General features: G+C 38.2%; 1 protein-coding gene across 1 annotated transcript in view; it reads left to right on the top strand.

Annotated features, from left to right (window-relative positions):
* The window catches only part of LOC117418292 (WD repeat-containing protein 11), a 67,342-nt gene that overhangs the window by 18,218 nt on the left and 21,727 nt on the right, over positions 1 to 27,397 (top strand). Inside the window, 8 exon segments of the mRNA XM_059035304.1 lie at positions 64 to 164; positions 3,732 to 3,908; positions 8,753 to 8,837; positions 9,557 to 9,663; positions 15,610 to 15,685; positions 17,307 to 17,415; positions 18,814 to 18,935; positions 20,323 to 20,470. Of these exon segments, the coding sequence (XP_058891287.1) occupies positions 64 to 164; positions 3,732 to 3,908; positions 8,753 to 8,837; positions 9,557 to 9,663; positions 15,610 to 15,685; positions 17,307 to 17,415; positions 18,814 to 18,935; positions 20,323 to 20,470 (925 nt within the window).

Genomic DNA, 27,397 nt, shown 5'->3' with positions numbered 1-27,397 from the left:
AATGAAAGGGGCCACCACTACATATTCTTTTTAACATGTGCATCTCTTTTCTTTGTGAAACAGTTCAGGAGTCTCTCCTCTGTACTCTCCAATCTCTTTCTGTGGAGTGCCGCTGAGACTGCACCAGAGAAGGATACCTGATCTTTCACTAGACAGCATGATAGGTAATTCAATTCAATTCAATTCAGTTCAATTCAGTACTCCTTTTCGACCTAGCTTATTCCAAGAGGAAATCAACTTTTTCAATTAGATAGGAATCTTCACAGCTCTTTACTTGTTCTGAGTCACCCTTGTCGATCTTCAGTATCGCCAAACCGACGTTTCTAGGATAAATTTGGATATTGCTTTTTTTTTACTTTATATATATATATATATAATTATACACACAGTTGATACGGCTATCAACAAGATTAAAACAAATAATAATATAAAATATTATATAAATAATATTAAAATAATGCAAGTATACTGTACGGTATATTTAATAACCGATTACCACAAACAGACAGTAGTCGTCGGTAAATTTAAAAAAAAAAAAAAAAAAGATAAATTGCCGAACACAGCAAGATATTACTGAGCTTAAGTTAAAGCACTGCTGAAGGACAGCAGCCTCGGGAGAAAAAGGGACAGATGGTGCAAAATACAAGCAGAAAAGAACAAATAAGACAAATAACATTAATTTAAAGTTAGACAAAGTTAGACACAGATAATTAGACTTGTGAATTTTATTTTATTATTTAAAGAGCTTAAATGTTTTCTATCTTTCCGCAAAGTAACACACTATGCAAGACTGAGAAGAGACAAAGTCATGCTGCTCATATTTATAGCCTTTGTTGTCTTGGCACATGCGTGCTGATCGCCCGATCGCCTGATAACCGCGTTCGTAACCGGCTGTGCTCCATCCAGACATTTTTAAGCCAATCATAGCCAGTACTCTGTCTGCAATATCTGCAGTTGGTTTTGTGTGTGTGTGGGTTTACAGCAGAATTTGAGTGGGGTTGTGTGTATGCTGCAACCTACCTTGCTTCCAATTTCTTATTCTTACTATGATTGGCTGCAAAAACAACAGGGCTAACCATTGATTGGATAATGTTTTGTTGGGTGTGTTTTTATTGTGCACAGGTTTCCTAGTAACTGTAATATTATTTGTGTAATAGAAAATAAAAAATAACTCGTTATTAATATCTCCGAGTCACAGAGCCCAAATGTTCAAGTCCGAGTAACACAAGGTCGAGTCCAAGTCAAGTCCGAGTCTTTTGCCGGTGGTCGCTCCAAGCGTTTCAGAGCAGGACGTGGTGATGAGCGAGGAAGAACAGGACACGATTTCTATCGTGGCTTCCTGGGATGAGGAATCCTTCCTACGGGAAGAGACACAAGAGCAAGACCTGACCCAAGAAACGGTCCCCAGCTGTGAGCTTGCCTCAGAGTCTGAGGCTTCCGTGCCCGCGAGCTTGGTTCGGGCGTTTATGGAGCGAGCCTCCAACTTCTTATATTGTGGCAGACTAGGGGCAATCAGCAGGCAGGTATAAAGCAGAACAGACATGTTTGTTCAGTCTGTGTAAAGCGAGGCTGACACGGTGAAGAGACCTGTGTGGTTTTAGAAAGAGGTACTGTGTGAACCTTTTTTGTGTTTTGTATGTGTTTACAGGTGTTTTGTTCTAATCAGTAAACGGCTTAGCCATCTGATGATAGTTAGGGACTGAAATTTAAAAAGTACTCCATATGTGACTTAGGTTTTTGTTTTCATTTCTTTTATTTCTGTAAATATTAAAACTGCACATAGTGCTATTCAAACACTGCAAATCTTGTGTCTGGGTCTGTTTTAAAGGGGCTACGAACCTAAAAATAGGTGAAATATTTCTCTCTCTCTCTCTATCTCTCTGTGTATATATATATATATATATATATATATATATATATATATATACATACATACAGTGCCTTGCATAAGTATTCACCCCCCTTGGACTTTTCCACATTTTGTAGTGTTACAACCTGTAGTGTTTTTTTATTGTGACACAAAAGTTAATTAAACAACAAAAAAAAGACATTTGTTGGTTGCTTAAGTATTCACCCCCCTGAGTCAATACTTGGTAGAAGCACCTTTGGCAGCAATTACAGCTGTGAGTCTTTTTGGGTAAGTCTCTACCAGCTTTGCACATCTGGATCCTGCAATTTTTGCCCATTCTTCTTGGCAAAATTGCTCAAGCTCTGTCAAGTTGGATGGGGACCGTTGGTGAACAGCAATTTTCAAGTCTTGCCACAGATTCAATCGGATTGAGGTCTGGGCTTTGACTGGGCCATTCTAAGACATTCAGGTTCTTGTTTTTAAACCACTCCAGTGTAGCTTTGGCTGTGTGTTTAGGGTCATTGTCCTGCTGGAAGGTGAACCTCCGCCCCAGTCCCAGGTCTCTTGCAGACTGAAACAGGTTTTCCTCTAGAATTTCCCTGTATTTGGCTCCTTCTATCTTGCCCTCAATCCTGACCAGTTTCCCAGTCCCTGCCGATGAAAAGCATCTCCATAACATGGTGCTGCCCCCACCATGCTTCACCGTGGGGATGGTGTTCTCAGGGTGATGAGCAGTGTTGGCTTTGTGCCACACATAGCGTTTTGTGCTAAGGCCAAAAAGTTCAATTTTGGTCTCATCAGAGCAGAGAACCTTTTTCCACATGTTTGCTGTGTCTCCCGCATGCCTTTTGGCAAAATCCAAACGGGATTTGATATGGGTTTTTTTCAGCAATGGCTTTCTTCTCGCCACTCTTCCATAAAGCCCAGCTTTGTGGAGCGTCCGGGTTATAGTTGTCCCATGGACGGTTTCTCCCATCTCAGCTGTGGATCTCTCCAGCTCCCTCAGAGTTACCATTGGCCTCTTGGTTGCTTCTTTGACTAATGCCCTCCTTACCTGGTCACTGAGTTTTGGTGGACGGCCTTCTCTAGGCAGAGTCGTGGTTGTGCCATATTCTTTCCATTTTTTAATAATGGATTTAACGGTGCTCCGGGGGATGTTCAGTTTGGGATATTTTTTTATAACCCAACCCTGATTGGTGCTTCTCCAGAACTTTATCCCGGACTTGTTCTGATAGCTCCTTGGTCTTCATGATGCTGTTTGACCAGAAACAGGTGTATTTAATCTGAGATCACGTGACACTTTAATTGCACACAGGTGGACTCCATTCAACTAATTATGTGACTTCTGAAGGCAATTGGTTGCACCAGAGCTTATTAGGGGTGTCACAGCAAAGGGGATGAATACTTATGAAATCAAGACTTTTCAGTTTTTTATTTGGAAATAATTTTGAAAAATATGTAGATTTTTTTCCCCACTTCGACATAATGGACTATTTTGTGTAGATCTTTGACAAAAAATCCCAATTAAATCCATTTTAATTCCAGGTTGTAACACTATAAAATGTGGAAAAGTCCAAGGGGGGTGAATACTTATGCAAGGCACTATATATATATTGCTGACACCATTGACTCTTAGGAGCTACAATGAAAAAGTAGTAAAACATACTACTGTAGGTGGGCAGATAGATGCCACCATATATCCCCTACTATTAGTTTAGGCTTGATCATTTATTGTACTGAAAAATGTATAATTGGTGATAATTGTGTTTGTAACTGCCATCTAAAGCTAAAAATTAAGAAAAAGATGTGAGAGAAGAACTACAAACTGGCGATACAATCGCAACAACATGCTTTCAGATAATTGTGATTAATTTCCTTGCAGGACAAAGTGTGATTGCTGGGGAGGAGCCCCCGAAAGCACCCCTGCAGCAGGAGGTCCAGCTCAAGTTCCTCCTCACAGGGCTGCTCTCTGGGCTGCCCCTGCCTCCCTTCGTCATCCGAATGTCCCCCCCCCTCACCACCAAGAACATCAACCAATATCAGCCTCTGCTGGCCGTCGGTAAGAACAATTCAAACTTTTCTCTCCACAATCCACAGTGTTGAGACTGTTCCCTGTGAAACATCAGTACTCTGCATAAAACAAGCACCTACTTTCAGTACTCTATTTAAGAGAGGCTTTATATTAGTGGTCCCAACTCTGGAATATGTATTTTCTTACCCATTTAATGTCATGTTATGTCTGTTCTGTATGATTCTCCAGGGATGGAAAAAAAACTCCCATTGTATAGCAGTTTGATCCATTTCTAGTTTTACTATGTTTATTAAGACACACCTGAGCTTGTTACCTATACACTGGGGCTAATCAAGCACATATTGAGACCTGGAATGGGTGCAACTGCTATGCAATAGGAGTATTATTTAATCCCTGTTCCCTGTTGTTAGATCATTGTTACGTGTCATGCGCTATTCTTGCAAAAATGCTTCTGAAAAACCTTGTCAAGGGTGATGATGGGGATGCACTTTAGCATTGCACCAGCTTTAATGCATAATGCATCACGAGCACAGCGCAATGCTAATACTATTCCCTACCTCACTTTCCTACTAACAGCCTAGATTAGTTATTTCAGAATTATACAGAACTTACACCGTAGGGTATAAGAAACCATTAAGAAATAATAAGAACATTGAATAAAGCAAATGTTTAAGTGTGTGAGATATGCTATTGTGACATCAGAGACACAGCTTATATAATACAGAATACAAAATATCAGAGAGGCATTTGCAATACATATGGCTTAGCATGTGCTGCTGTACATGTTGCTGGTGTTCCTAATTACTTGTCCAGCCCATGGAAGTGGAGGCTCCTTGCAAGGACCCCCATCTGCGCACAATGTGCTTTCGTATAAATAAGCTCTGTAAAATCTAACCAACAGCTCAAAGACTTCTTGATGCACACACAGGAAATGGAGATTCGAGTCTGCAAAGACAGGGCCATTAGTAATCATCACTGTGGGCTAATAATAAACCACTGGCGTAAGAAACGAGGCTGGTAAAGATGAACTACATTATAAATTACTAATCTTTAACCACCCAGCTGCCCATTTATTTTGGCAATTTCCGTGTCAAAAAGTGGCTTTTTTATTGCATATTTTTCATTCTTAGCTCTCAAATAAGCAATTTGGACAGTTTTCAAAACAATTTTTGCTTCATTTTTAAAAATACACACTTATTGTTGTTATTATGAAAAAGGGAAATATATTATTTCAATAGAACTTAAATAACAAATTAACAATTTGTTTGCAATTGTAGCATTATATCAACACATTTTTTTTTTCCAATGGCAGCATTATATAAGTATAAATAACATCATTTTTTTTACAATTGCATCATTATAATAACAGTACGGCAGTAAGTCATTGCACAGTCATAGCACTTTTTAGAAATTCAATGCGAATGTCTTTATCTGATACATATACATCAGAAAACTGGTGCCGCAAATTTTCAATCACTTCATATACAGGGTAATTAGAAAGTAAGTTTACCACATCATGCACCATATCATTGATGTGGTAAACTTACTTTCTATCTTCCACAGTTTTTGGTACAGGTGTGTATTGCTGTTATATGCATTATTATCTGTGACGTGTACTTCATCAGCAGAATAAATAGGTAGTTTTGACCAGTATTAATCCTGACAAGGTTCCCTTACAACCCCTTGTAACATCAATAAAGAAATACATACCCTCATCTCATTCTCTGTAGCAGGTATCCATTTTTTACTTGGCAAATGCAGTTCTCCACTTTTTACTGCTTTATTTATGGATGGGCTGGTCTGTCAAGCACATTTCTTAGGGACTGCTGCCATCTGCCAGTGAAAAACTGCAGACTATAGTAACGTATATTCTGCCTATTGGTTTAGTGTAGCACATTGAGAAGACGTGATAAACTTTGCAGATGCACATATAACCCATATAAAATTATGTACACATATAACACATATAAAATTATTCTCACGGTAGTGACAAATTTGGACTCGTGGAAATCGTGGGATAAGCAGCTGGGTGGTTAAAAACATAAATATACTATATATATATATATATATATATATATATTAGAAGTGTGTTGAGCGAATATTTATATAATCAAACACAAATAAGATTTCGATTTCTATTAATTGAGTAATCTGTTAATTTTGATTAATTGGATTTATTTATTTATTTTGTATTTAATGCACAAAAAACATAAATAAAACAGAATGCACCCCACTATATACTAGATGATGTTCTTTAATCTTATCTCTTCAGTACTGGTTTGGTTGTCTTACTCTGTTGATGGTCTCTATCTAAATAGCAAGTGGCAACTCACTCAGTCAAGACCACATAACAACCATTTACATTTATTAATCAGAAAATGCTTTCTAGCATAACTCTGAGATGGTTAGCTTGTAAAATGTAGACATAACTACAGTAAAATACTATTCACGTAAAATGAACATAAAAAGTCTGTACTGTAGGTGTATTTTGAGTAGTATAAAAATACTTAACTTTTTCATAACTCATTAACTTGTAATATGCAAAAATAACACACACACTATTCACTTCGAATGAACACAAGTCTGTACTTTAGGTCTATTTTAGCATTACAAAAATAAAGGGAGACAAAAAATAAAGTCAAAAGTTTTCTGACAACACTTGTTTCTTGAAAGAACTGGACTCACTATTCACTAAGGCAGTTTAATTATGACGCGGGCATCACTGTTGTCACATGAACACATTTCAACATGAGCAAACATAAGGTGTAACACAAATTAGTTAACAGACAAAAGAAACACATTATGCCAGCACTACAATAGACGCTAACCGTCTCCCCGACCCTAGCATGTCTGCTGACTGTTTTTCTTTTCTTTTCTTAAACTACAACTATGCTTCTGCCAAAAAGTACAGTACTACTGCTATTTATGGAATCAGCCGTGTAGCAACAGAATGACTGGAAAACATTTTAAATATATATATATATATATAAAGCAGTTAGGTAATTTTATTAAAGAATCATCTCACAGCAATTAAGTCAGTTTTGTCAGAAGACTTGACTTCTGCAAAAGAGTACTTGTTATATTGTGTTTCACTAAAGGCACTTCAGTAATTATGAAATGACCTAATAGCTTGTAAGAATTGAAAAAGAGAAATGTTGTATTTCATTTGTGTGATTAGATAAGCATATTTTGCTTTACAATCGATGATTTTAAATATTCAGTTTGCATTGCGTTAAAAGTTTACGGTGCTTTGTAACATATGCATTGCTGTTGTCTATGTACACATCCTTTTTCCTTATGAATATTTTCTAAGTGTGTGTAATTGAATTTACTAATTAAACAATTATTTAACTGGGAGAGATAATGTATATAAATAGGGGTGTTCCTAAACAGCAAACACTATCCACCTGACGAAGACACGAGAGTGTCGTAACGCGCTGTGGTGCACAGCTATCTGTTGATATGCTGCTTTTGTTTTTAACTATAAAATGCAATAAGTTTTAATACGTAATTAGTAGTGGTCATGTTCTTATAAATAGAAGTTATATGATGAGTGTGCAACTATGATGTCTCTACATATGTATATATTCCTGTCAAAATTTCTTATAGCTTCCAGATGTATTTGTTTAAATTAGAAATATGTGAAAACCCATTGCTGGCCACTTTATTAGGACACCGTTGTGTTCACACGACATGGCATAGCTGCAAAGTGCTGGAAGGTGTCTCGAGATATGTTAATCTATTTGTACAATTTGTGCAGAGGTAGGCATAGGAATTGTTCAAGGTGATGCTCAATTGGATTGAGATCCAGGCATTATGGTGGAAGGTGGAAGAAGAGTCCTTCTACTCATCGGCCTCATAGTACAAGAGCAGCATAGTTGGGGGGGGGACTTGATCCACAGTGTTGCTTAATTAAATTATGGCATTCATCCAGACAGGTCCTAATAAAGTGACCATGCATGGCCACAAAGCAAACCCTCAAACATTATCACTCACAAATTACAGAAGAGCAGGGGAAATGTAGATAGTGACAGATCTTTGTTTTTTGCTAATAACTTTGTATTTATTTATAAGTAACAAATATGTATATTTACACTATTCTTTCAGAAATAAGAACGGAGAAATGCATATTACACGGCAATTTCACGAAAATAGTGTTAACCGTGAAAGAAATCCAGCCTTACTGCTAAGTCTTGCATTGTACATAAGTAGATTTGACAAAAAATATAATAAAAAATGAAACACCTGTGAAATGCAGCATGCACTTTTTTGTGAATGGACTCATGTGATATAATCTTTTTTTTTTTTAGTGTGACACATCTAAACAACTTGCAATATCTGGCATTTATGTCCTTTACAAGAATTCAAGCCCCCATAAGCCTTGCCTTCCCAGTACCTGTTGCTTTTCCTATGACTGGTGTTTTTAGGGTATGCCCCTGTGTTGAGTGCATTCCTTTATATGACATTCTGCGAACTGGAAGTATAGCATTGGGAAAATCTATCTATTTTCTTTACTAATAGCTTCAAATAAAATACATAAAAAAAATAAAATAATAATAATAATCTAAATCACCTATACCATAATGTGTGCATGTTTCATATAGGAAATTGTGAGACTTACGAAATCATGGACGTCATGGTAATATTGACTGGAATTATTTAACCCTTATGTTCTTTGATTTAATAACCCCAGTTGTCTTGAAAGTAATTAATTAGAAATGCTTCAGAAATGCTTGAAAGTTTATTGCTGAGTCAGTAACTTTATCATCTAAACAAACAATGTTTCCTGCGAACAGCGTTTTGAAATATATAGCTTTGGGAATGTAGCCCATTGTGCATAACAGTCATCAACACCTTTGTGTTTTTTTAAGGTACTAGCAATGGATCGGTGCTGGTCTACCATCTGACCAGTGGATTACTGCACAAGGAGTTAAGCATCCATTCCTGTGAAGTAAAGTAAGCCTTTTGATCACTGTACAGTGTGTCTGTCAGCATCCATTCAGAAACCACACACAGATTACCACATCTATCGGCGAAAGAGACACTGTAGCAGCATTCTAGAGATTTGTTTCACAAAGAGGAATAGTTCAGTATCCCTGGAATAATTTATGCTTGTGCAATTAGAAAACACATACTGATAATCTGAAGAGGGATCATGCTAACTGTTATTTTAATGCCTCTCTTGTCAGAATATTAGATCTCAGCATGCCAGAAGGTAATATTAAAAATCAATTAGATGTAAAACAATGCAGAAGGTTTGAAGGACAGACTGTGCTTTGAACAGTGTTACTGTCTGTTTTTTTGCTAAGATGTTGACATGTGAACAGCAGTCTGGTAGAACAGAAGGTAGGAAGCACTTTTTGTAGACAATTGTAAATGCATGGAATAGCCTTCCAGCTGAATTGAAAGAACATTTCAAAAAGAACAATTAGATTATATGCTTTTAAATTAGATCCCCCTTCAGGTACATTTGTATAAGGGTCTAATTACCGTTAAATCATTAAATAGGGCCCTCTCTGGTGTCTTTACATATTTTTACTGACAGTAGTGCACCACAGAGACTTACATGCATGGTTAGATGCTTGATTTGCCTATAACACATATAATATTCTTGTACATTTTACACCAACACTGTTACATTGAACCCAAGGAAAAAAAAAATCTATTTCTTACAGGGGTATCGAGTGGGCAAACTTGACTAGCTTCCTTTCTTTTGCCACGTCGACACCAAATAACCAAGGCTTGGTCAGAAACGAACTGCAGCTGGTGAACCTCCCAACAGGTACGTAATAAAGCATCTTTAATTATATTATATATGTACAGTGTTTATTTTGATTCCTTCACAAAAAATCGTATCTTGGGTTTTTGAGTCTTGTTTATATAAGGTAAAATTCCACACACCAACATTTACACATAGTATTGTATTCATCATGAAAATCAAAAGGACATTGCATATGGATGAAATGTGCTTACCTACAATCACCATTTTTATACTAAGGGAAAACAATTACACATAACTTTCAAGATAAATAGTTGTATATACACACAGCGGATGCGAGATTCAATTGAATTTCCTAAACTTTTAAACTTTAGCATGACACACATTTAAACTTTAACATATAGACAATTTGGGTAATCAATCAAAAACTCCAGAGAAGCCCTCCATTAGACTGCTGTCATGGTAATGCACTGGAGCATCAAGACTGCATGTCCACAACATTGTGTGTATGGAAAACACACTTTCAATAAATAACTTTACACTGCACGCATCCTGCTGTACGATCACTGTATGACTGATATTTGACATGCATGTCTTTGACAATGGTTAAACATTTTAGGAAAAATTCTTGAAAAACTATTAACATTCCCAGTCCACAGTTAAATTGCCATTTTTAAACTGTCCAGAAATGGGAAGACATTTTTGTAACCTGCTAAATAATTCAAATAAACAGCAGCCCTGTAAAATAATGCATCTTCATTCTATCGCTCTACCACTCTTCATCTGAAAATGCAATTGTTTGTGTAGATTCCAGGATCAGTGCGGCGGGCCCTTTGTATTTTACTCATTTGTCATTACTCAGATTCAAGCAGAGCACTGTTGTTTTGCAGAAAAATAACTTTTGTTCTGCAAGCATGCCTATCCATTTTTTTTTTTGTGAAATGAAGAAAGCAGTTGAATAATTAATGCACCAGCCACACTGTGACATGCTTGCATATATGTTCTTGTTTTAGTGCCAATAAAACAAGCACTGATCACAAATCTTAACAATTAAAATATATTTACTGTTCATGATGTTCTATATCACTAGAATTACTTTGTTTTCAATGTAGCCTTATATATAGTTAGCCTTCCACATTTTCGGTTTTTATCTTAACACATTTTTCCTGGGAATTTTTCAGAGTTTATTTTACAAATATTAAAATCAGTACAAAAATTATTTTTTTAATTGAAAAATCAGTGAAAAAAATCTCAGTATACACACTTTACATGTGGAATATGATCGTAGCAGTTCTGGTTTCTGATTAGGTTTGATGTTCTTGGCATGTCTTTTGAGGCACAGTCTGTGCAAGTCATGACCACGTTTTCCCAAGTTAGCCCTAATATCCCTTTAATATTAGTCGGTTAAAGATAACAAAACCTTATAGATAATAAGACTTTTAGTTCTTAGTTCGTCCCAATAAGCTTCCAGTTTATTTTGTAGATTCTGCTTATGCAAGACAATACTGTTTTCGTCAACATGACACAAGCAGCTGCAGAAGGAGCAGCACATCAGTGAGGCAGGTCAGCATGAGAGCAGTGGTAGGTGCAGCTGTCAATCGATGAGCCAGTATAAGTGTTAAGGATCAGTGGCACCAAAAAAGAAACACATATTAATGCTGTTCCTCATACAAGTCAACCACAGCCTTGCAAGCAGCAGCAGGAACAGCAATATCATCAGCCATGTTGATTCACCAAACGTTGTTAAATCCTCTGCACTGTTGAGCACCAAGTGATGTCACTTTCGACTCAGCGATGCAGAGCACCGATGAATAAAACAACACAGCCATACAGTGTAGAGCTGCTTATTACAATGTCAGAGTCAAAATAAAACAGTGTTTTAATCAAAATATTGTGTATTTCCTAAAAAATAGTACCGGGAAAATACTGAATAGTAGACTGAAACTCGGGTATATATCAGTAAAAACCGAGGTTCACTTAAAAACAATTTTTCGGTAAAATTCAGAATAAACCGGAAATGCGGAAAGCTATGTATTGTATGTCTAGGGTTTCTGGTTTTCTGTGTTTTACTCTGACTTTTCTACTCTCCTTTAAGAATACAGTTGATACCTGTTAAGCCATTCGTGTATCTTAATTACAACTGAGAAATGTGTTAATAGTAAAATTGATTTAATTAACTTTTTTTTTTCTTTCTGTGAAACAACTAAATTGACTTTTAAATCAGCCAAGCCTTCATTTTTCATAAACAAACAGGACGTACAAACGAGATTGGAACATGTTAGTAAGCGACTAATCTTTATTAAACTATAATGAAAAATAAAGTATTTTATGCTGGACACACTATATTACTATTGTGATTCGTAATTGTATTTACATAAAGGTGAGTCGCTTCTGCTTTTAAATGAAAAAGTAAGACTTTAAAAGCCTGTAAATTAAATCCATTTTAATATTAACACGTTTCTCAATTGTGATTGAGAAAAACAAATGACTTAACAGGTATCAGTTGAGGAAGTCGGAGGAAAACACAGAAAATCAGAAACCCTAAGTATATCATAATGTTGGGAATTTTGTATAATTTTCTTTTATCAGTATTAGAACATAATAGTGTATAGGGGGCTGTACAATATAAGCCAACATAAACTCCATGAGACCTGTATCTTACACACACCCTACTATATATGTGTTATAATATACAGTTAAAGAAGAATAATTAAACAGTATAACTCATTTTAATGTGACATCATTTCCATCTGATGTATTACAGTCCTCTAATCGGAGATCTGTTGCTTAAATCATTTCAGTTCATCTTTTTTATTCCAATCCCAAGGGTGTCCAACTTTAGTTTGCTTTCAGTCTGCTTTCAACTGGATTCCTGCCCACATATTAGTGATTATTAGTTTATTTGACAGACCCCTTTATCCAAGGCAATTTACAGGTGTACAGTGCAATACAAGGTTACAGTGCCAAAACAATATTTAAGTATAATATAGTTTACAGCAGGGGTCTCCAACCTTTTAACTGTTAAGAGCTGCTTCTGATTTGCAAAAACATTTGCAAGCCACTCCTCAAAGAACTCCAAGCTAAAAATAAAAAGAAAATGTTATTCTTACCTAGAACGACACTGCATGCTGTCTACCAGCCCAGCAAAATATGCCTTGCAATTAGAAAGCACAACCCTGATGGAGTCATTCAGATTCTCGTCACTGATTTGATAAAGTTCATGCCTGAAAAGGCCAATTCACATAGATAAGTGGAACCAAATAAAGACACCATTCATTGCTGCTATGCAGAGATTTCTGTGCTTGTCCTTGTCCACTAAAGTCCAGAAGTCAGACTGGGTATCTTGCTTTCTACTGAATATCGTTTTGAAGATTAAGAATCTCCATTTTCAGTTCAACACAATCCAGATTAAACAGTGACCCCACTTGTTTAGAAATGTCACTTACATCCACATCCATAAAGGGATTCAGAGCAAACATTACACAAGGTTCCAGCTGCTGAAAATCATGAAATATGTCATTAAATTCTTGCCTAAGTCTGGTCAAGAGATTGCAGTATTTACTGGGTCTGGTCAAGAGATTGCAGTATTTACTGGGTCTGGTCAAGAGATCGCAGTATTTACTGGGTCTGGTCAAGAGATCGCAGTATTTACTGGGTCTGGTCAAGAGATTGCAGTATTTACTGGGTCTGGTCAAGAGATTGCAGTATTTACTGGGTCTGGTCAAGAGATCGCAGTATTTACTGGGGTCCAAACATTCTGCACGGCTTCATTTCCCTCAGCTGTTTCTTCCACAACCAGGAAAGTGCTGGATTTTTTTTCTTCTGCAGCTGTTGCACCCAATAATCCAACTTTCATTTGCAAGCCTTCGCAGCACTTATCATGTCTGCAATTGTTTTTTTTTGTTTTCATTGCAATTCACAGTTCAGGCTGTTTCATTTCTCCGTGACTTCAGTTAAAAATGCCAAGTCAAGCAGCAGCACACTGCCAGTCAACTGTGCACAACTTTCGTTTCTTGACTCCAAGAAAGTTGTAATTTCTGACGCAAGAGAAAGCATTCGTCGCAGTACTCTCCCTCTGCTAAGCCACCTTATTTCAGAGTGAAGCAAAAGATCACTATACTCACCGGAAACTTAATTGAGTAGTGTTTGAAAGTGACGGTGTTGTAGGGCTCTAGCTCGAATTCAGTTAACTGTTTTTACAACAGGAGTCATAACATGGTCATATCCCATTACTTTGCCACAAAGTGCCTGTTGTTGATGTAAATACAGTGGTAGTTGAGGGAAATGGGAAATCAGAGTCTGTCTTGCAACATGCAATGAAACCCACGTGACATCCAGTTATTGCGGGGGCTCCATCCGTTGTTACTGACAGAAGCTTTTTGAGCGGTATGTTCTTTCTAGCAAAATAATTTTTAACCTCATTATAGATATCTACCCTTCTGGTTTTAGCTTTTAATTGCAATTATGTCAAAAGCTAAAGTCCTCAAGCATCATTCAAACAAATACAGCCAGCTGAGCAGTGTCTCTCGAGTCAACAGATTCATCACACTTTAATGAAAACCACTGACAACAATATAAATCCCTGTCTAACTGTTCACAGACATCTTCGGATAATGCCGATACTCTCCTTCCTTGCTACAGTGTTAGCTCCCAGCTGCACGTCAGTTATAACAGACATTTGTGACTTGTTTTTTAAAACTTTGAATAATGATTGCACCCTTTACCAATGCACCATCTGTAAATGCCGTCTTGTTTTTTGCTAGAAAGTAAGCAACTTGGAAAGGGGCTTCTGTTATAGCATTTGCTTTTTTTCACTGGTTTGGTACAAAAAATGACTGCTGTTTCTGCAAAGTCGGCTTTAGTTCACTTTTTTGACTCGGAGATTGCTTCCTGCAGAAATGTTTTTTCAGAATCTTTATGTACAGTTACGTAGTGCCTCTCAACATTGCTATTTTTTCCAACTACAATTCCCGCACCACAAATCAGCCAAACATACTTGTCTTTTACTCATTGTCCCACTCTTTGTGGAAATAGTATGTTTTTTGGACGGACCTGCGTCTGCATCCATGATTCACGCTGAACCGATGAGGTGTAGTGACAGACTTTATTATTTTTTTTAATACATAAAATAATAACTGCGCGTGCGTTCCAACTCGGTAACTAATAATGAGATTCCCAAACTACTATGATAAGCCTGTATTGTTTACGATGAAGTAACACACACACACACACTTGTGTGTGTGTGTGTGTGTGTGTGTGTGTGTGTGTTTGTATGTGTGTGTGTGTACTTGTCAGGAGCTACTTTTAAGGCACCAGTGAGCTGCCAGTAGCTTGCGATCGACATGTTGGCAACCCCTGGTTTACATTAAGTGCAAATACTACTAGAATGCACTAAGAGATAAGAAGTTTAGCATTAAAACAATTTGTATCTACAGTGACATAATAGGAGTGCAAGGATAGTGCTTCAGCTGAGAATCCATACAGTCACTATGGTTTATATCATGTTGTATAATAATGGCATTGTCGTCATTATTAAGCTAAGCACTGTGATCAGACATGGCTCTCGAGATTAATTTCAATGATCACTAGTGTGGATGTCAGGAGTCTTATCTGTCTTTTTTTAACTCAATAAACAGTTTATGAAAAATAAAAATAAATTATTCATGTGTGTCCGAAGGGAATGTTTTTGATCAGAAAAATGAATTAATTCCATCCAGGAGATTGCAACGTAATGAGGTATGGTGCTTGAATGATGAAACTCATCACCTGAGGCGTCAAATGATGTCATACATACTGTGTTTTCCCATGAGCCTGTGTCTTAATGAAAAAAGTGTGTGATTGCAGAAAAAAAGGCCAGCGAGGTGGTATTACCTCCCAGGCAAAAAAAGACTCACTACTCAGGGCATGAGAGATGCAAGGGATCTGACAGGTCAATTACGTGGGCTTCACTACATGCCAGCAGGCGTGGGATTTCATTCTGATTGTTTTTAAATAACTTCTTCCTCCTAGGCAGAAGCTTGGCATTCCGCGGCGAGCTGGGCAATGACGAGACGCCAATCGAAATGATTAAAGTGTCTCATTTGAAGTAAGTATGCCTGGGGCACTCCCGAAAAGAAAGAAAGAAAGCTCAAGTGTTGACATATTGATTCTGTTCATGGTTACACCCCCTGCCTCCTCTAATCAAAGGGTTGATTTCATTAGAAACTCAATACTTTTGAAAGCGTGATCATGAAAAGGAACAATTAATGGCTTCCAACAAAAGGCAGAATTAAACTTCTATCTGTTTTGCTACAGAGGTGTAACGACTTTCAAAGCAGTGTTTTCACTTTTCTTTTGTCGTCTTATTATTTAATCCATTACTTTTATATGACGGGCATTTCTGTTAATGGATCCAGCATTTTCTGAATGGTATGATGGATAGTTCAAAACCTAAAGGCGCTGTTAAAGCAAGTAGTCATTTATTCTTTATGAAAATATAAAGGAAATTGCATGTGTTAATTTTTACCTCAATGTGACGCAAGGTTTAGTCATGCCATCCTCCTACCCACAGTACGCATTGTTTTAAAGGATTGAGACCAATATTTTAAATCCATTTTCTTACCTATTTACCACAAGCAACATTATCCCTGATGTTCTTTTTTTGTATTATTGTGGTTCTGTTTTTGTACTTTAAATCAAAGATAACACAATAGAATGATTGTGCTGTCTATCCAATTTCTGCCCAGTGGTCTTGATGTGACCTTCAGTACAGCAAGTGAATAGATATACCAGAAATAAACTGTATCATTCGTAGAGTCGTGCTTATAAATCTGTCTTTTATTGCCCATTTGAACTCACTGACAATCTTAGCTCATTCAAAATTGTCCTGTGGTATCCCTGATTTTTAGATTGTCATTCCAGCTTCAAATTGTAGTACTCAGATGTTATAAAGGACAAGGGTAAAATGGTGATGTTGCATACAAGTTGTTTCACACAAGGGTATGTTTGTAGAAATACAGAACAACTTTGCATCAAATTTTTAACGTGCACATCGTCTTTAAACGATATCTGCTATTCATGACATCTCATAATGCAAAACAACATTCTGAAGACTCAAGTTAAGTTATAGAATTTCATTTCTGCAAATATAGGGCAGCAGTGTGGAGTAGTGGTTAGGGCTCTGGACTCTTGACCGGAGTGTTGTGGGTTAAATCCCAGGTGGGGGACACTGCTGCTGTACCTTTGAGCAAGGTACTTTACCTAGATTGCTCCAGTAAAAACCCAACTGTATAAATGGGTAATTGTATTTAAAAATAATGTGTAAAAAATAATGTGATATCTTGTAACAATTGTAAGTCGCCCTAGATAAGGGCGTCTGCTACGAAAAGAAGAAGAAGAAGAAGAAGAAGAAGAAGAAGAAGAAGAAGAAGAAGAAGAAGAAGAAGAAGAAGAAGAAGAAGAAGAAGAAGAAGAAGAAGAAGAAGAAGAAGAAGAAGAAGAAGAAGAAGAAGAAGAAGAAGAAGAAGAAGAAGAAGAAGAAGAAGAAGAAGAAGAAAAAATAGAAATAATAATACCCTGTGGTACAGTAGCTCCTTAAAGGAGAAACAACTTCCATAGGAAATCTCTTGCACTCTTATTCTGTAGTAAAATTGTTATAATTAAATCATTGTCCTGATTGAAAGGCGGATTTCAGTTCTTGGCAGTAACCCTCTTTTTTATTTTATTAGACAGTACTTGGTGGTTGTGTTCAAAGACAAGCCATTGGAACTGTGGGATATCAGAACATGCACTCTCCTCCGAGAGATGGCCAAGAACTTCCCAATAGTTACAGCACTGGTAAGGACCCTTTTCAAGAACACAATATAAACAGAACCAGGCTTTCAGCCGTGCCTTATACAGAAGTGGATATACTACCTGTCTACACATTGCCAGTGCCTGCTTAAAGCTTAAGGGGTTTCCACTGCATGAAATAGTGTTTAATGAAGCTGACATTGAAGTGAATAAAGAATTTAAAACCCAGGGGGTGCCTGCGATGGTCACGTTTTCAAGGTTTTCTTTTTTTTTTTTTTTCAAGCAGCTTCAATAATTTAGCTTCAAGCCCCCTTGTGTGCTTTATACGTTATTGGATCAGTCAACATGTTCCTGCCCCACAGTAGTCTTTTCATCCATTTTTTTTTAACCAGAAAGAAAGATAATGTACACACACTCAGGTTCATAGCTTTTTTAAATATGTGCGGGAGGAAACCGCGAATAATCCTCTGGGGTATAATATACATTTAAAGGAGGGATAACCAAAGCTTTAGAATAATGTTCCTTACCTTTATTATCACCTCTGGGGATGCATGGCCCCGGTGACAGATTGTAGTGGAGATGTCTGTATGTACGTCTCATATAGAACTGCTTCTCCAATTGGGATGAAGCTTGGTAAGGATATTTTGAACAAAGTAAAGGTGAGCATAAGATTCAGGGAATGTAAGGAGGTGCCTGTCCATCTGTCTTTAGGTACATTAATCACATCTACATTTTCCTTATATCTAGAGAACTGAAAGTGCAGTTTTGATGAAGCTCCCCAGTGTTAAAAATGTGATTATTTCATGTGCAGATGCCTGTATGCTCAGAAATATTATAAAAAATTCTCATGCCTCTGTCAATGTATGCTATGAAATGTTGATAACACCTTGCATTTTCTATACAAATCTGATTCTTAAATGGGTTGTTGCTAACAAAATAGTTCCATACACATTCATCACAAATTCGTTCTGAAATGTGTAGTTTTGACAAACATGTATTTTCATTTTAAAACATATGTGGTACTACACCAGGTTAAAGGTTTTTAGGAGATGGATATTGTCCCCACCCCTTTAAAGCCTTCTTTCCTGTTAGTAACCAACCAGCTACTTCCCCTATTGACTGACATGCTTTGCAGCCAGAAATATGCTTGACCCCAAATAAACTACTCCGGTTGAATGACCTAGGAAGTACAAGTGTAACAGAAGACAACTCAAGCAAACTTGGAAGATAACAAGCAAATAGAGAACTTTTTACCTAGTGTGGTACCAGGTGTCATGTTTTAAAATGAAAATATATGTTTGCATATTTTCTTTCTAAACTGCACATTTGAGGTCTATATAGTGAATGGAAGTGCAAGATTTATGAAAGTATTTTGTTAGATATATCACTTTAATGTTTATTCAGCAAAAATGAGTTACCAGTAGAACGTTTTTGTGTTCTTAGGAATGGTCTCCATCCCATAACTTAAAGAGCATGAAGAAAAAGCAGCTGGCAGCACGAGAAGCAATTGCCAGGCAGACTGTCTCTGACACAGAAGTCTGCAGTGTGGAGTCTTCTGTCATCAGGTATAGCTCTGGAGCTGTGCTGTGTGTTGCGCATATCTGGCTCTCTTTAATGATTGGGAATTATTAGTGTTCAGAAAGGTGAGATGACAATGGCACTGGCTCCAAGGTGGGCACCATGTGTTTCCCCTCATAGTTCTGCTCGCGAGCGAGAGGGTGAGTCATACAGTGTGGGGAACGATAGGTTTGTGTCCTGGCTGTCACTGGGGATTCCACAGGGAGTGCTGCATTGGCTCTGGGGCTCCTGTGGATTAGGGAGACAAAATCACCAGGGATTTGGACACCTGGCTGCGCTACAGCGGCCCTTATTGGTCAGGGCTGGCTCTTGTTCTCCAGGAGCTAGTAGCTCGCTGACATACTCTCTTGAGTGACAATTGGCTTGGTTGTGGAATCGGAGGACGACCGCTGAACTTCAGTTTTCCAGAGCTCTTGTGAGTGAGAATGTAATTGAACATTTTAAATTGGATACCCCAAAAAAATGTTTTCACTTGAACTGTGTTTGAACCCCGGTCTTTAGATGTGAAGCATGTGAAACGTTTGTGCATAAGCTGTCTGCGCCAATTAGCCCTAATGGCTGTCTATGTACTGTATAACTCACTTGCCTGTTGAACTGTGAACTGAAGTACAAATTAAAGTCCATTTATCAATGTCGTTGTTTTGCTGTATTGGTCATTTCACAGTTTAAGTACAAAAATAAATACTGTAAGTAGAGTCCTTTTCAGTTGATCTAAGCCATGGAGGGCACCTTGTTGAGATCATTAAAATAGGGCCTTTTTCTTTGTAACAGGGTTATGAGAATGAATGGGGCCATCTTATTTATATACCGGTAGCTGGTCAACCTATTGCTGGTGTCAGGTTCAACCATGGTTTCTAATAATCTACCTATGAAAAAAGTAGATGATGCCAGACATCTTTTGAAATGCACAGGGCAGTTGCTTGCGTATAAAATATTTACCAGGGAAAAGAACCACTGTTATTGAGGCCACTTTTTACCCATACATGGATTTTAATCAAAATGATATAGAAGGTAGACACATATCACCAAAGGAAGTGCACCAAAGATGGCTTACCCCATAGTAGCTTGTGTTCAACATGTTGATAAGGTCTTCAGTGGATAACTTATGTGAAACTGATATAGTATATTGTACATCCATACAGCAACACGTACTGGAAGTGTAAGTCTGGTTATCCCTGTTGTTGTAATCACACTGGTTGTTTTCTTAGTATTATTGCAGTTACTGTGCTATTACCATGTGTTTATTGTGTTTCATTAAAACTGTATGCTTTGCCATGCTTCCTCTACAGTAATGTACTATATTCACATCCATTCAAAATACCCCATTCCTCTAATTGCTTGGTATGATGTTGATCCATTGTGTGATGCCTCCAGCTTGGTGCAGGAAGCAGAAAGCAGATCTGGGCTGAGTCAGAGCATCTCTGCACGAGAGCACTTTGTCTTCACGGACACAGATGGGCAGGTCTATCACCTCACTGTGGAGGGGAACTCTGTGAAGGACGGAGCTAGGATTCCCCCCGATGTAAGTGTTCTCGCCTTTCAACTTCCCCTTCGTCTTTTGAATAAGTGTGCCCGCCGCTCCTGTTCCGCATTACATTATATACTTCGGAACTTTCAAATTGCATTGATCAAAAAGACAAGTGCAGGTGTTACTTATTGATCCACTTATTAACATCACTATATACAATAAACATTCAGTGACATGTATATCGGTCATTAAGATTTGTTTAGATCATTTTAATAGACCACACCCCAATTTTAAATATATAAAACTCCTAAGTGGTAGTAGTTAAAACTGTAGCACAGAGTAGGATCGAGTTGATTAAAACTAAGTTCAAAACTAGGACACGTTTTAAATACATAAATGTGAAGTAGTTACATCTACAATATATACAAAAATAGATTTTTTAGAGGTTGGAATTGGAATCCAGTACTTCCTGACCCTCAGCCCTAACTACCTGGTAACAGTGGTTTGTTTAACATCCACTCTGAAAATCTAATTATCTCTGTATTTTTACCCTTTGCAAAGCATGAAATCAGCTGAGTTTTGTATTACAGTATTAAATATATACAATATAGCACAAGGCATTTTTAAATAAGCCAAAATCTATTGAAGAAACCTAAACCCTAAAGTGTGCCGTTCTTATGATCTTGTCAGCCAGACTGTGATAAACTAATGATGCAAAGGTCCTGCCAAATAAAAAGCCTATTCTGCTTGTTTTAATTGAAGCAACACATTTGAGCAGTTGAGAATGGTAGGTCGGTGCTTCCAAAACTGGGGCGATTTGACATGGATTAAGAAAAGGGAAAAGAGGACATAATGAGGAAAAAGAAAGATTTTACAAAGATTCAGTTTTCTAGCTCAGATCTCGTTAAAGTGGTCGATGAACTGAAAGTACAACCTACATTTGAGGTGCTATAGGCTGGTTGTTAGCAGAGGTACTTTTAACAAAGCCTGTTGATTTATTATTATTATTTTTTTAAATATAGTGGTCACCAATTATTTTTATTGTTTTCTCCCCAATTTAGTAATGTCCAATTATTTTTAGACTCAGCCCACTGCTAACACCCCTGCGCTGACTCGTGAAGGGCGAAGACGAACACACGCCAAAGCGTGTGCCGTCAGCCAACCGCTTTTTTACACACTGCAGACTCACCATGCAGCCACTAAGAGCTACCACGTCGGAAGACAACACAGCCTTAGACAGCTTACAGGCAAGCCCGCAGGTGCCTGGCTAGACCAAAGGGGTCGCTGGTGCGTGGTGAGCCGAGGACACCCTGGCCAACCTAGCCCTTCCTCCCCCCGGTCGCCGCTCGGCCAAGTGAGCGCCGCCCCCTGGGAGCTCCCGTCCTCGGTCGGCAAAGGAATAACCTGGACTTGAACTCGCGACATCCAGACTATAGAGCGCATCCTGCAGTCCACGTGGAGCGCCTTTACTGGATGCGCCACTCGGGAGCCCCCGAATCTGTTGATTTTATAACCTTTCAGTTCTTTCCGCTCCATGAATGACAATTGATGTGGGACATTCATTTTAATCCTTTCAATTAATATGGCGCCAACGGTTCCAGAATAAAGATACAAATGTTGATGTTCTCTGTTATTCAAGTAAAGTATTGTACATTAATATTTCATTATGACTCGTATATTACAAGTTTTTTTAAAGATTCAAATGATTCAGTGAGGAGCGTCAGTTTCAAAAAATGGATTTAAATCAGTAATAAGTTTATTTACTAGAATCTAAAATTAGCTCATACTGGTCTTCAGTGGTTTTATATGCAAAAACAGTAATGATTTGTGTGCAAAACATACTGTTATTAGACTGGTCTTTAGGTTATAGTAAAAACAATTGATCTGCAGTTGCTCGCCTGTTTTGCCTTGCACTTCGAATTAATGCACGGATATCACGATCCTGGAGTATGCGCTACCGCCCACTGTTGCCCTTTGCTGATGATGTCTTTCCCTCGGAGTTCCATGCCAACATCACCTTAGACACCGTTGCTCTTGAAACATCAGCAAGTTGTCTTGGTCACTGAAGCTCCTGCCAAACGTGCCCCAACAATCACCCCTCTTTCAAAGTCACTGAGGTCTCCTCTTGCAGCCATACTAGCCATAATTATAGGCAACCAGGTCTGTCCATCATTTTTATACATGACCCTAAGCATGCTGGGATGTTATTTGCTTAATTAATGCATGAGCCACACCTGTGTGGAAGCCCTTGCATTTACCCAGGTGTTTCCATTTTTTTGTCCACTACCTGTATCACATAATTAAATTAGCATTCCCTTAAAACATTCTTCAGTATCTGTATTAACCTCTAAAAAATTATTTGACCAACCCGATCTTTGCATGATGAAATAATGACTAGTATGTGATCTCTCAGAGGTTTGATTGATTATACAGCTTCACCTTATGTAAGATTCTTAAGTAGGGTGCTAATCACACACTAAGAAAGATAAGCCTGCTGCCTCTTTTATCATCGATTTTTAAGCACATTTTAAATTGCGGTTTACACAAGGGAACATGTCCTTTAACAAAAAAAAAAAAAAAAAACTCGAAATCATTCAGCAGGTCCATTTCTTTGTGAGGTGGGGTTGTCTATGTAGAGAGGAAACACGATGGTGTCTTTACTCATGAATTGATTTATTGATTTGCTCGGCATATTCCCGGCTTAATTAACTATTTACTTATGCTGAGAGATTTAATTAAATTATTTATTTTTGTTTCATGGATTGTCAGTTTATTGGGGGAGCTCTGAATTCAAAGCGTGGCGATTCTGCTACTGTGATGACACTGCTGCAAGCTGTCCATTGAAATATGAAAAACAAAATATGTTTTGGAAACACTACGCGTAGTATAAAGTGTGATAAGATACAGTCAGACTCACAGGGGTGAGTAATGTGAGCATGGTTTTCGAATCCTGCTCTTGGCAAGTTGTTGATCTTGACTTTGGACCCACAGGGAGCTCTTCATTGACCTTTGAATGCTTTAGAGACCTCTACTGGCCCTGTGTCTGAGACTTCCACGGCCTGTAAAAACAGCCGATTGGCCATTTTTTTTGCAGCCATGAGGTAATCAAATTGGGCATTTCAAATTGGAAGAAAAAAAAGGTCAAATGATCTTATTATCCATCATACAAAACCCATCAGGATCATCACATGTATTGAGATACTTACTGTAGCACCTGTAGTGTGAGGGATGTTTAAAACACCTTTTTCTTTTTGTGCATCTCTCTTTCTCGTAGGGCAATGATGCAGATAGGGACAGTAGCCTCCACTCTTCCCTTCTCATTCGACAGTTTTCACTGCTTAGAGCATCTTTCTCAGACAGTGGCCAGCCCGACAGGATCCACCCCCTCTTATCAGTAGTAACTATCAGAAGACAATAGGAAAGCTGCTGACACTTCCATTGTGGGGCCTATAGTCCACAGTAATCTCAGAGTGATTGCTAGGGGTATTTCATAGTCAATTTGAAGTGGCTGCAGCTAACAAAATAATTCCATAAATCTTTCCTGTCGTGCACCCCCATTCGCTCTACAGCCTACAGTGGCAAAGTTCAAGAGTGAGGCCAGCAACATAAGAACTTTCTTAAACCCAGTGTAGTAACACAAATCATGTTTTAAAGTGAAATTGAGACCTATGGACGTGCATGACAGAGAATGACGTATCAAATTGTGCTGAAACTTGCTTACTGTCTGTAGCAGGGCGAGTGCCCTGCACGTGTGTATTTAGTGTTGGTATCATTTGTATGGGGAAATGGGTTTATTTTGTGTCATTTTGGGAGCTGATTTGTTTAATTGAATTATTGTTTACAGACGGATGCTCGATTGAGACTTGCTGCCTGCTAGGCTTGGTTGAGGGGAAGGGCAGCAGGTGATTGGCTGGGCTGGACCTCAATCAGCAGGTGGGCGGGTCTTGATCGAGTGTCCGTCAGGTTAAAAACATCCGCGGGAGATGGCTCAGGGCTGCTGCAAGGCCTGCCGTTTTCACGGCACCTTTGATTTATAGTTTGTTGTATTGTGTTGTATTTTGCACTTTTTGTACAGCTTGATGTACTAGTCCTCTGTGCGTTACCATCGCTGGTAACGTCACATGACAATCTTTATTTTACTTTCGTTTTGTGTTTCTTTGTTTGTAAATAAAACCTGCGCGCCTGTGCCGGCGTTTTCAACACCACCACCACGTCTCTCTGTATGCTTGAACAGCGGCTACCCACACGCGTGACAGGAGGAAGACCCTGTCACATATGGTGTCAGAAGTGGGATTCCGCTGCATCCTGCCGAAGCAAGGCTAGATGGCTACGGAGAGACAGGAGGAGCAAACCCCTGAAATTTTTTGGGGGGGACAAGGGCAGACCGCAGGTAACCCTGAGGGGCTGCTGAAGGAGATGGATGGAGCCGCTGTCCTTAATGGAGCCGAGAGATCCCGAACGCTAGAGAGGCCAAGGAGGGTCCGTCCCCGAGAGCTGCAGAAGGAGGAGTTCTGGTCCTGGAAGCTGGCGAGGGAGGAGCCGGAGAGACTGCCTGCCCGGGAAGCCAGCGGGAGGAACTGCCTGCCGAGTGTCAGCGAAGGAGGACCTGTCGTTCGTGGGAGATCGTCTCAGAAGGAGGCGGGGCAATCCTTCGAAGAGGAGCCCCGTGAAGGGACACTGAGTTTAGGGGGTAAGCGGGGTTGAATGGGCGCCCCCGCATAGAAGCCCAGGGGTGAGAATAAGTGTTGGTGAATAGTTATAAATGTTAGTTGATTATTGTTAAATGATTTATTGGATAAATGATAGTTAGTTATTGATAATGTGATATGATTGTTGTAGTGATGTTAGTAATGGTAATTATAGGAATGATAAATGAAGGTTAAATGATGATAGTTAAATAGTGATAATAATGATGATCAATTATAATGATAATAGTAAACTAGTGATGTGTATGGTGAAGGTAATAGTAATAAGGATTATGGTTAAATTGATAGTAATACTTGTGGTGATGGGAATACTGATAAATAATAATGATGGTAAATAATAGTGAATGATAAAGTATAGTTATAATTGTGATTTAACATTGGAGCCAGTTAGTTGTCTGGTGGTTGGTTGAGGCTGACTGGGCTCTAATGTTCCCTCCCACCCGCCCATATGTGTTAGAATAGTATATTAAAAAAAAAAAAAAAAAAAAAATTGGGGGGATGGGGAGTAGATATAAAAAGTAATTTTTGTTTGTTTTTGTTTAGACTGTGTGGGTTTTGTAAGATGTCTGCTAATGTATATGTAATGATAGTGATATTAAATGGTGTTGTCGGATGAACCCTTAGGGTTCATCCTAAGGAGGGAGGTATGTAGCAGGGCGAGTGCCCTGCACGTGTGTATTTAGTGTTGGTATCATTTGTATGGGGAAATGGGTTTATTTTGTGTCATTTTGGGAGCTGATTTGTTTAATTGAATTATTGTTTACAGACGGATGCTCGATTGAGACTTGCTGCCTGCTAGGCTTGGTTGAGGGGAAGGGCAGCAGGTGATTGGCTGGGCTGGACCTCAATCAGCAGGTGGGCGGGTCTTGATCGAGTGTCCGTCAGGTTAAAAACATCCGCGGGAGATGGCTCAGGGCTGCTGCAAGGCCTGCCGTTTTCACGGCACCTTTGATTTATAGTTTGTTGTATTGTGTTGTATTTTGCACTTTTTGTACAGCTTGATGTACTAGTCCTCTGTGCGTTACCATCGCTGGTAACGTCACATGACAATCTTTATTTTACTTTCGTTTTGTGTTTCTTTGTTTGTAAATAAAACCTGCGCGCCTGTGCCGGCGTTTTCAACACCACCACCACGTCTCTCTGTATGCTTGAACAGCGGCTACCCACACGCGTGACAGGAGGAAGACCCTGTCACACTGTCTTTAACTCTTTCTATGAAATAACATCATCTCTTTGGTGAAGGAAACATACAGGGATGAAGCTAATTTCATGATCACGATACTGCTGGCTGTATTTCTATTTGTTGTAGTATTACTTGGTAACTACACTATACATGGTATTTTTTATTGATAAAATATTGATTATGTATTGATAATGAACTCCACATATTTGAATGTGTATCTTATGATTCTCCTTAAATAATCAATTAAGTCACAATATAGTTTAGTGTATAAATGACATGGCTACTACCTAAAAAGATTAACATGGTAACTGTAATTTTTATGTTGTTAACAAGTTATGCTAAAATAATTAACTGAAATTTGAATTCATTACACTGTTTATTACAACATTAACAAAACACAACATGCATTTGCTTATAATCTTAAAATAGTCATAACCAGGGCTTAACCAATGCTATTAGATGCACAAACTGCATTTTTTTTTATTTCATAATTCAGGGCTCAAAATTAATGTCAGCATTAGCTGATGGCTGAAAGAAAATGGCTGATGCTAAGCTCCCTACCTATAGCAAAATGCTCCTGCTGTGTATCCTTCAGAAAAAACATTTAAATACAGACACATGCCATGTTTGATTGGCCCATTTTTGCAGGAGCAATCAGCCACAAACCCAATCGAAAGAACTGCATAGTCAATGTATCCTGAAAGGGTTAAAAGCAGGCTACCCTACCTTTCTGTATTATTGAGTATAGGGATATTGATCTCACACTGCTGCATTAGAAATGGCTTGGCTGCACTGTAGAAATCATTATGGTTAAATCAATACATTTCATCACTATATTGTTTAGTTATATTATGAAGGATTACTGCATATGGATCAGGAAATAAAATAGCGTACACAAGTATTCGAACAGTGTACACTTTACAACAGGGAAATGTATCCACTAAGGAAATTGTACTTGTTAACAGAAATATTTGGCTGTGGAGAGGTTTTGAAGTTAACTTCTTTCATTTTCAACTTTTCTCATACCAAAATGTCAAATAATATGTAAATTATAATAATTTTAAAAAGTGTAGTACATTAATACAGCTTTGG

This window comes from Acipenser ruthenus, chromosome 13 (assembly GCF_902713425.1).
Source record: "Acipenser ruthenus chromosome 13, fAciRut3.2 maternal haplotype, whole genome shotgun sequence".
Classification (NCBI taxonomy): Eukaryota; Metazoa; Chordata; class Actinopteri; order Acipenseriformes; family Acipenseridae; genus Acipenser; species Acipenser ruthenus.
This window is presented reverse-complemented; position numbering and strand designations above follow the sequence as displayed.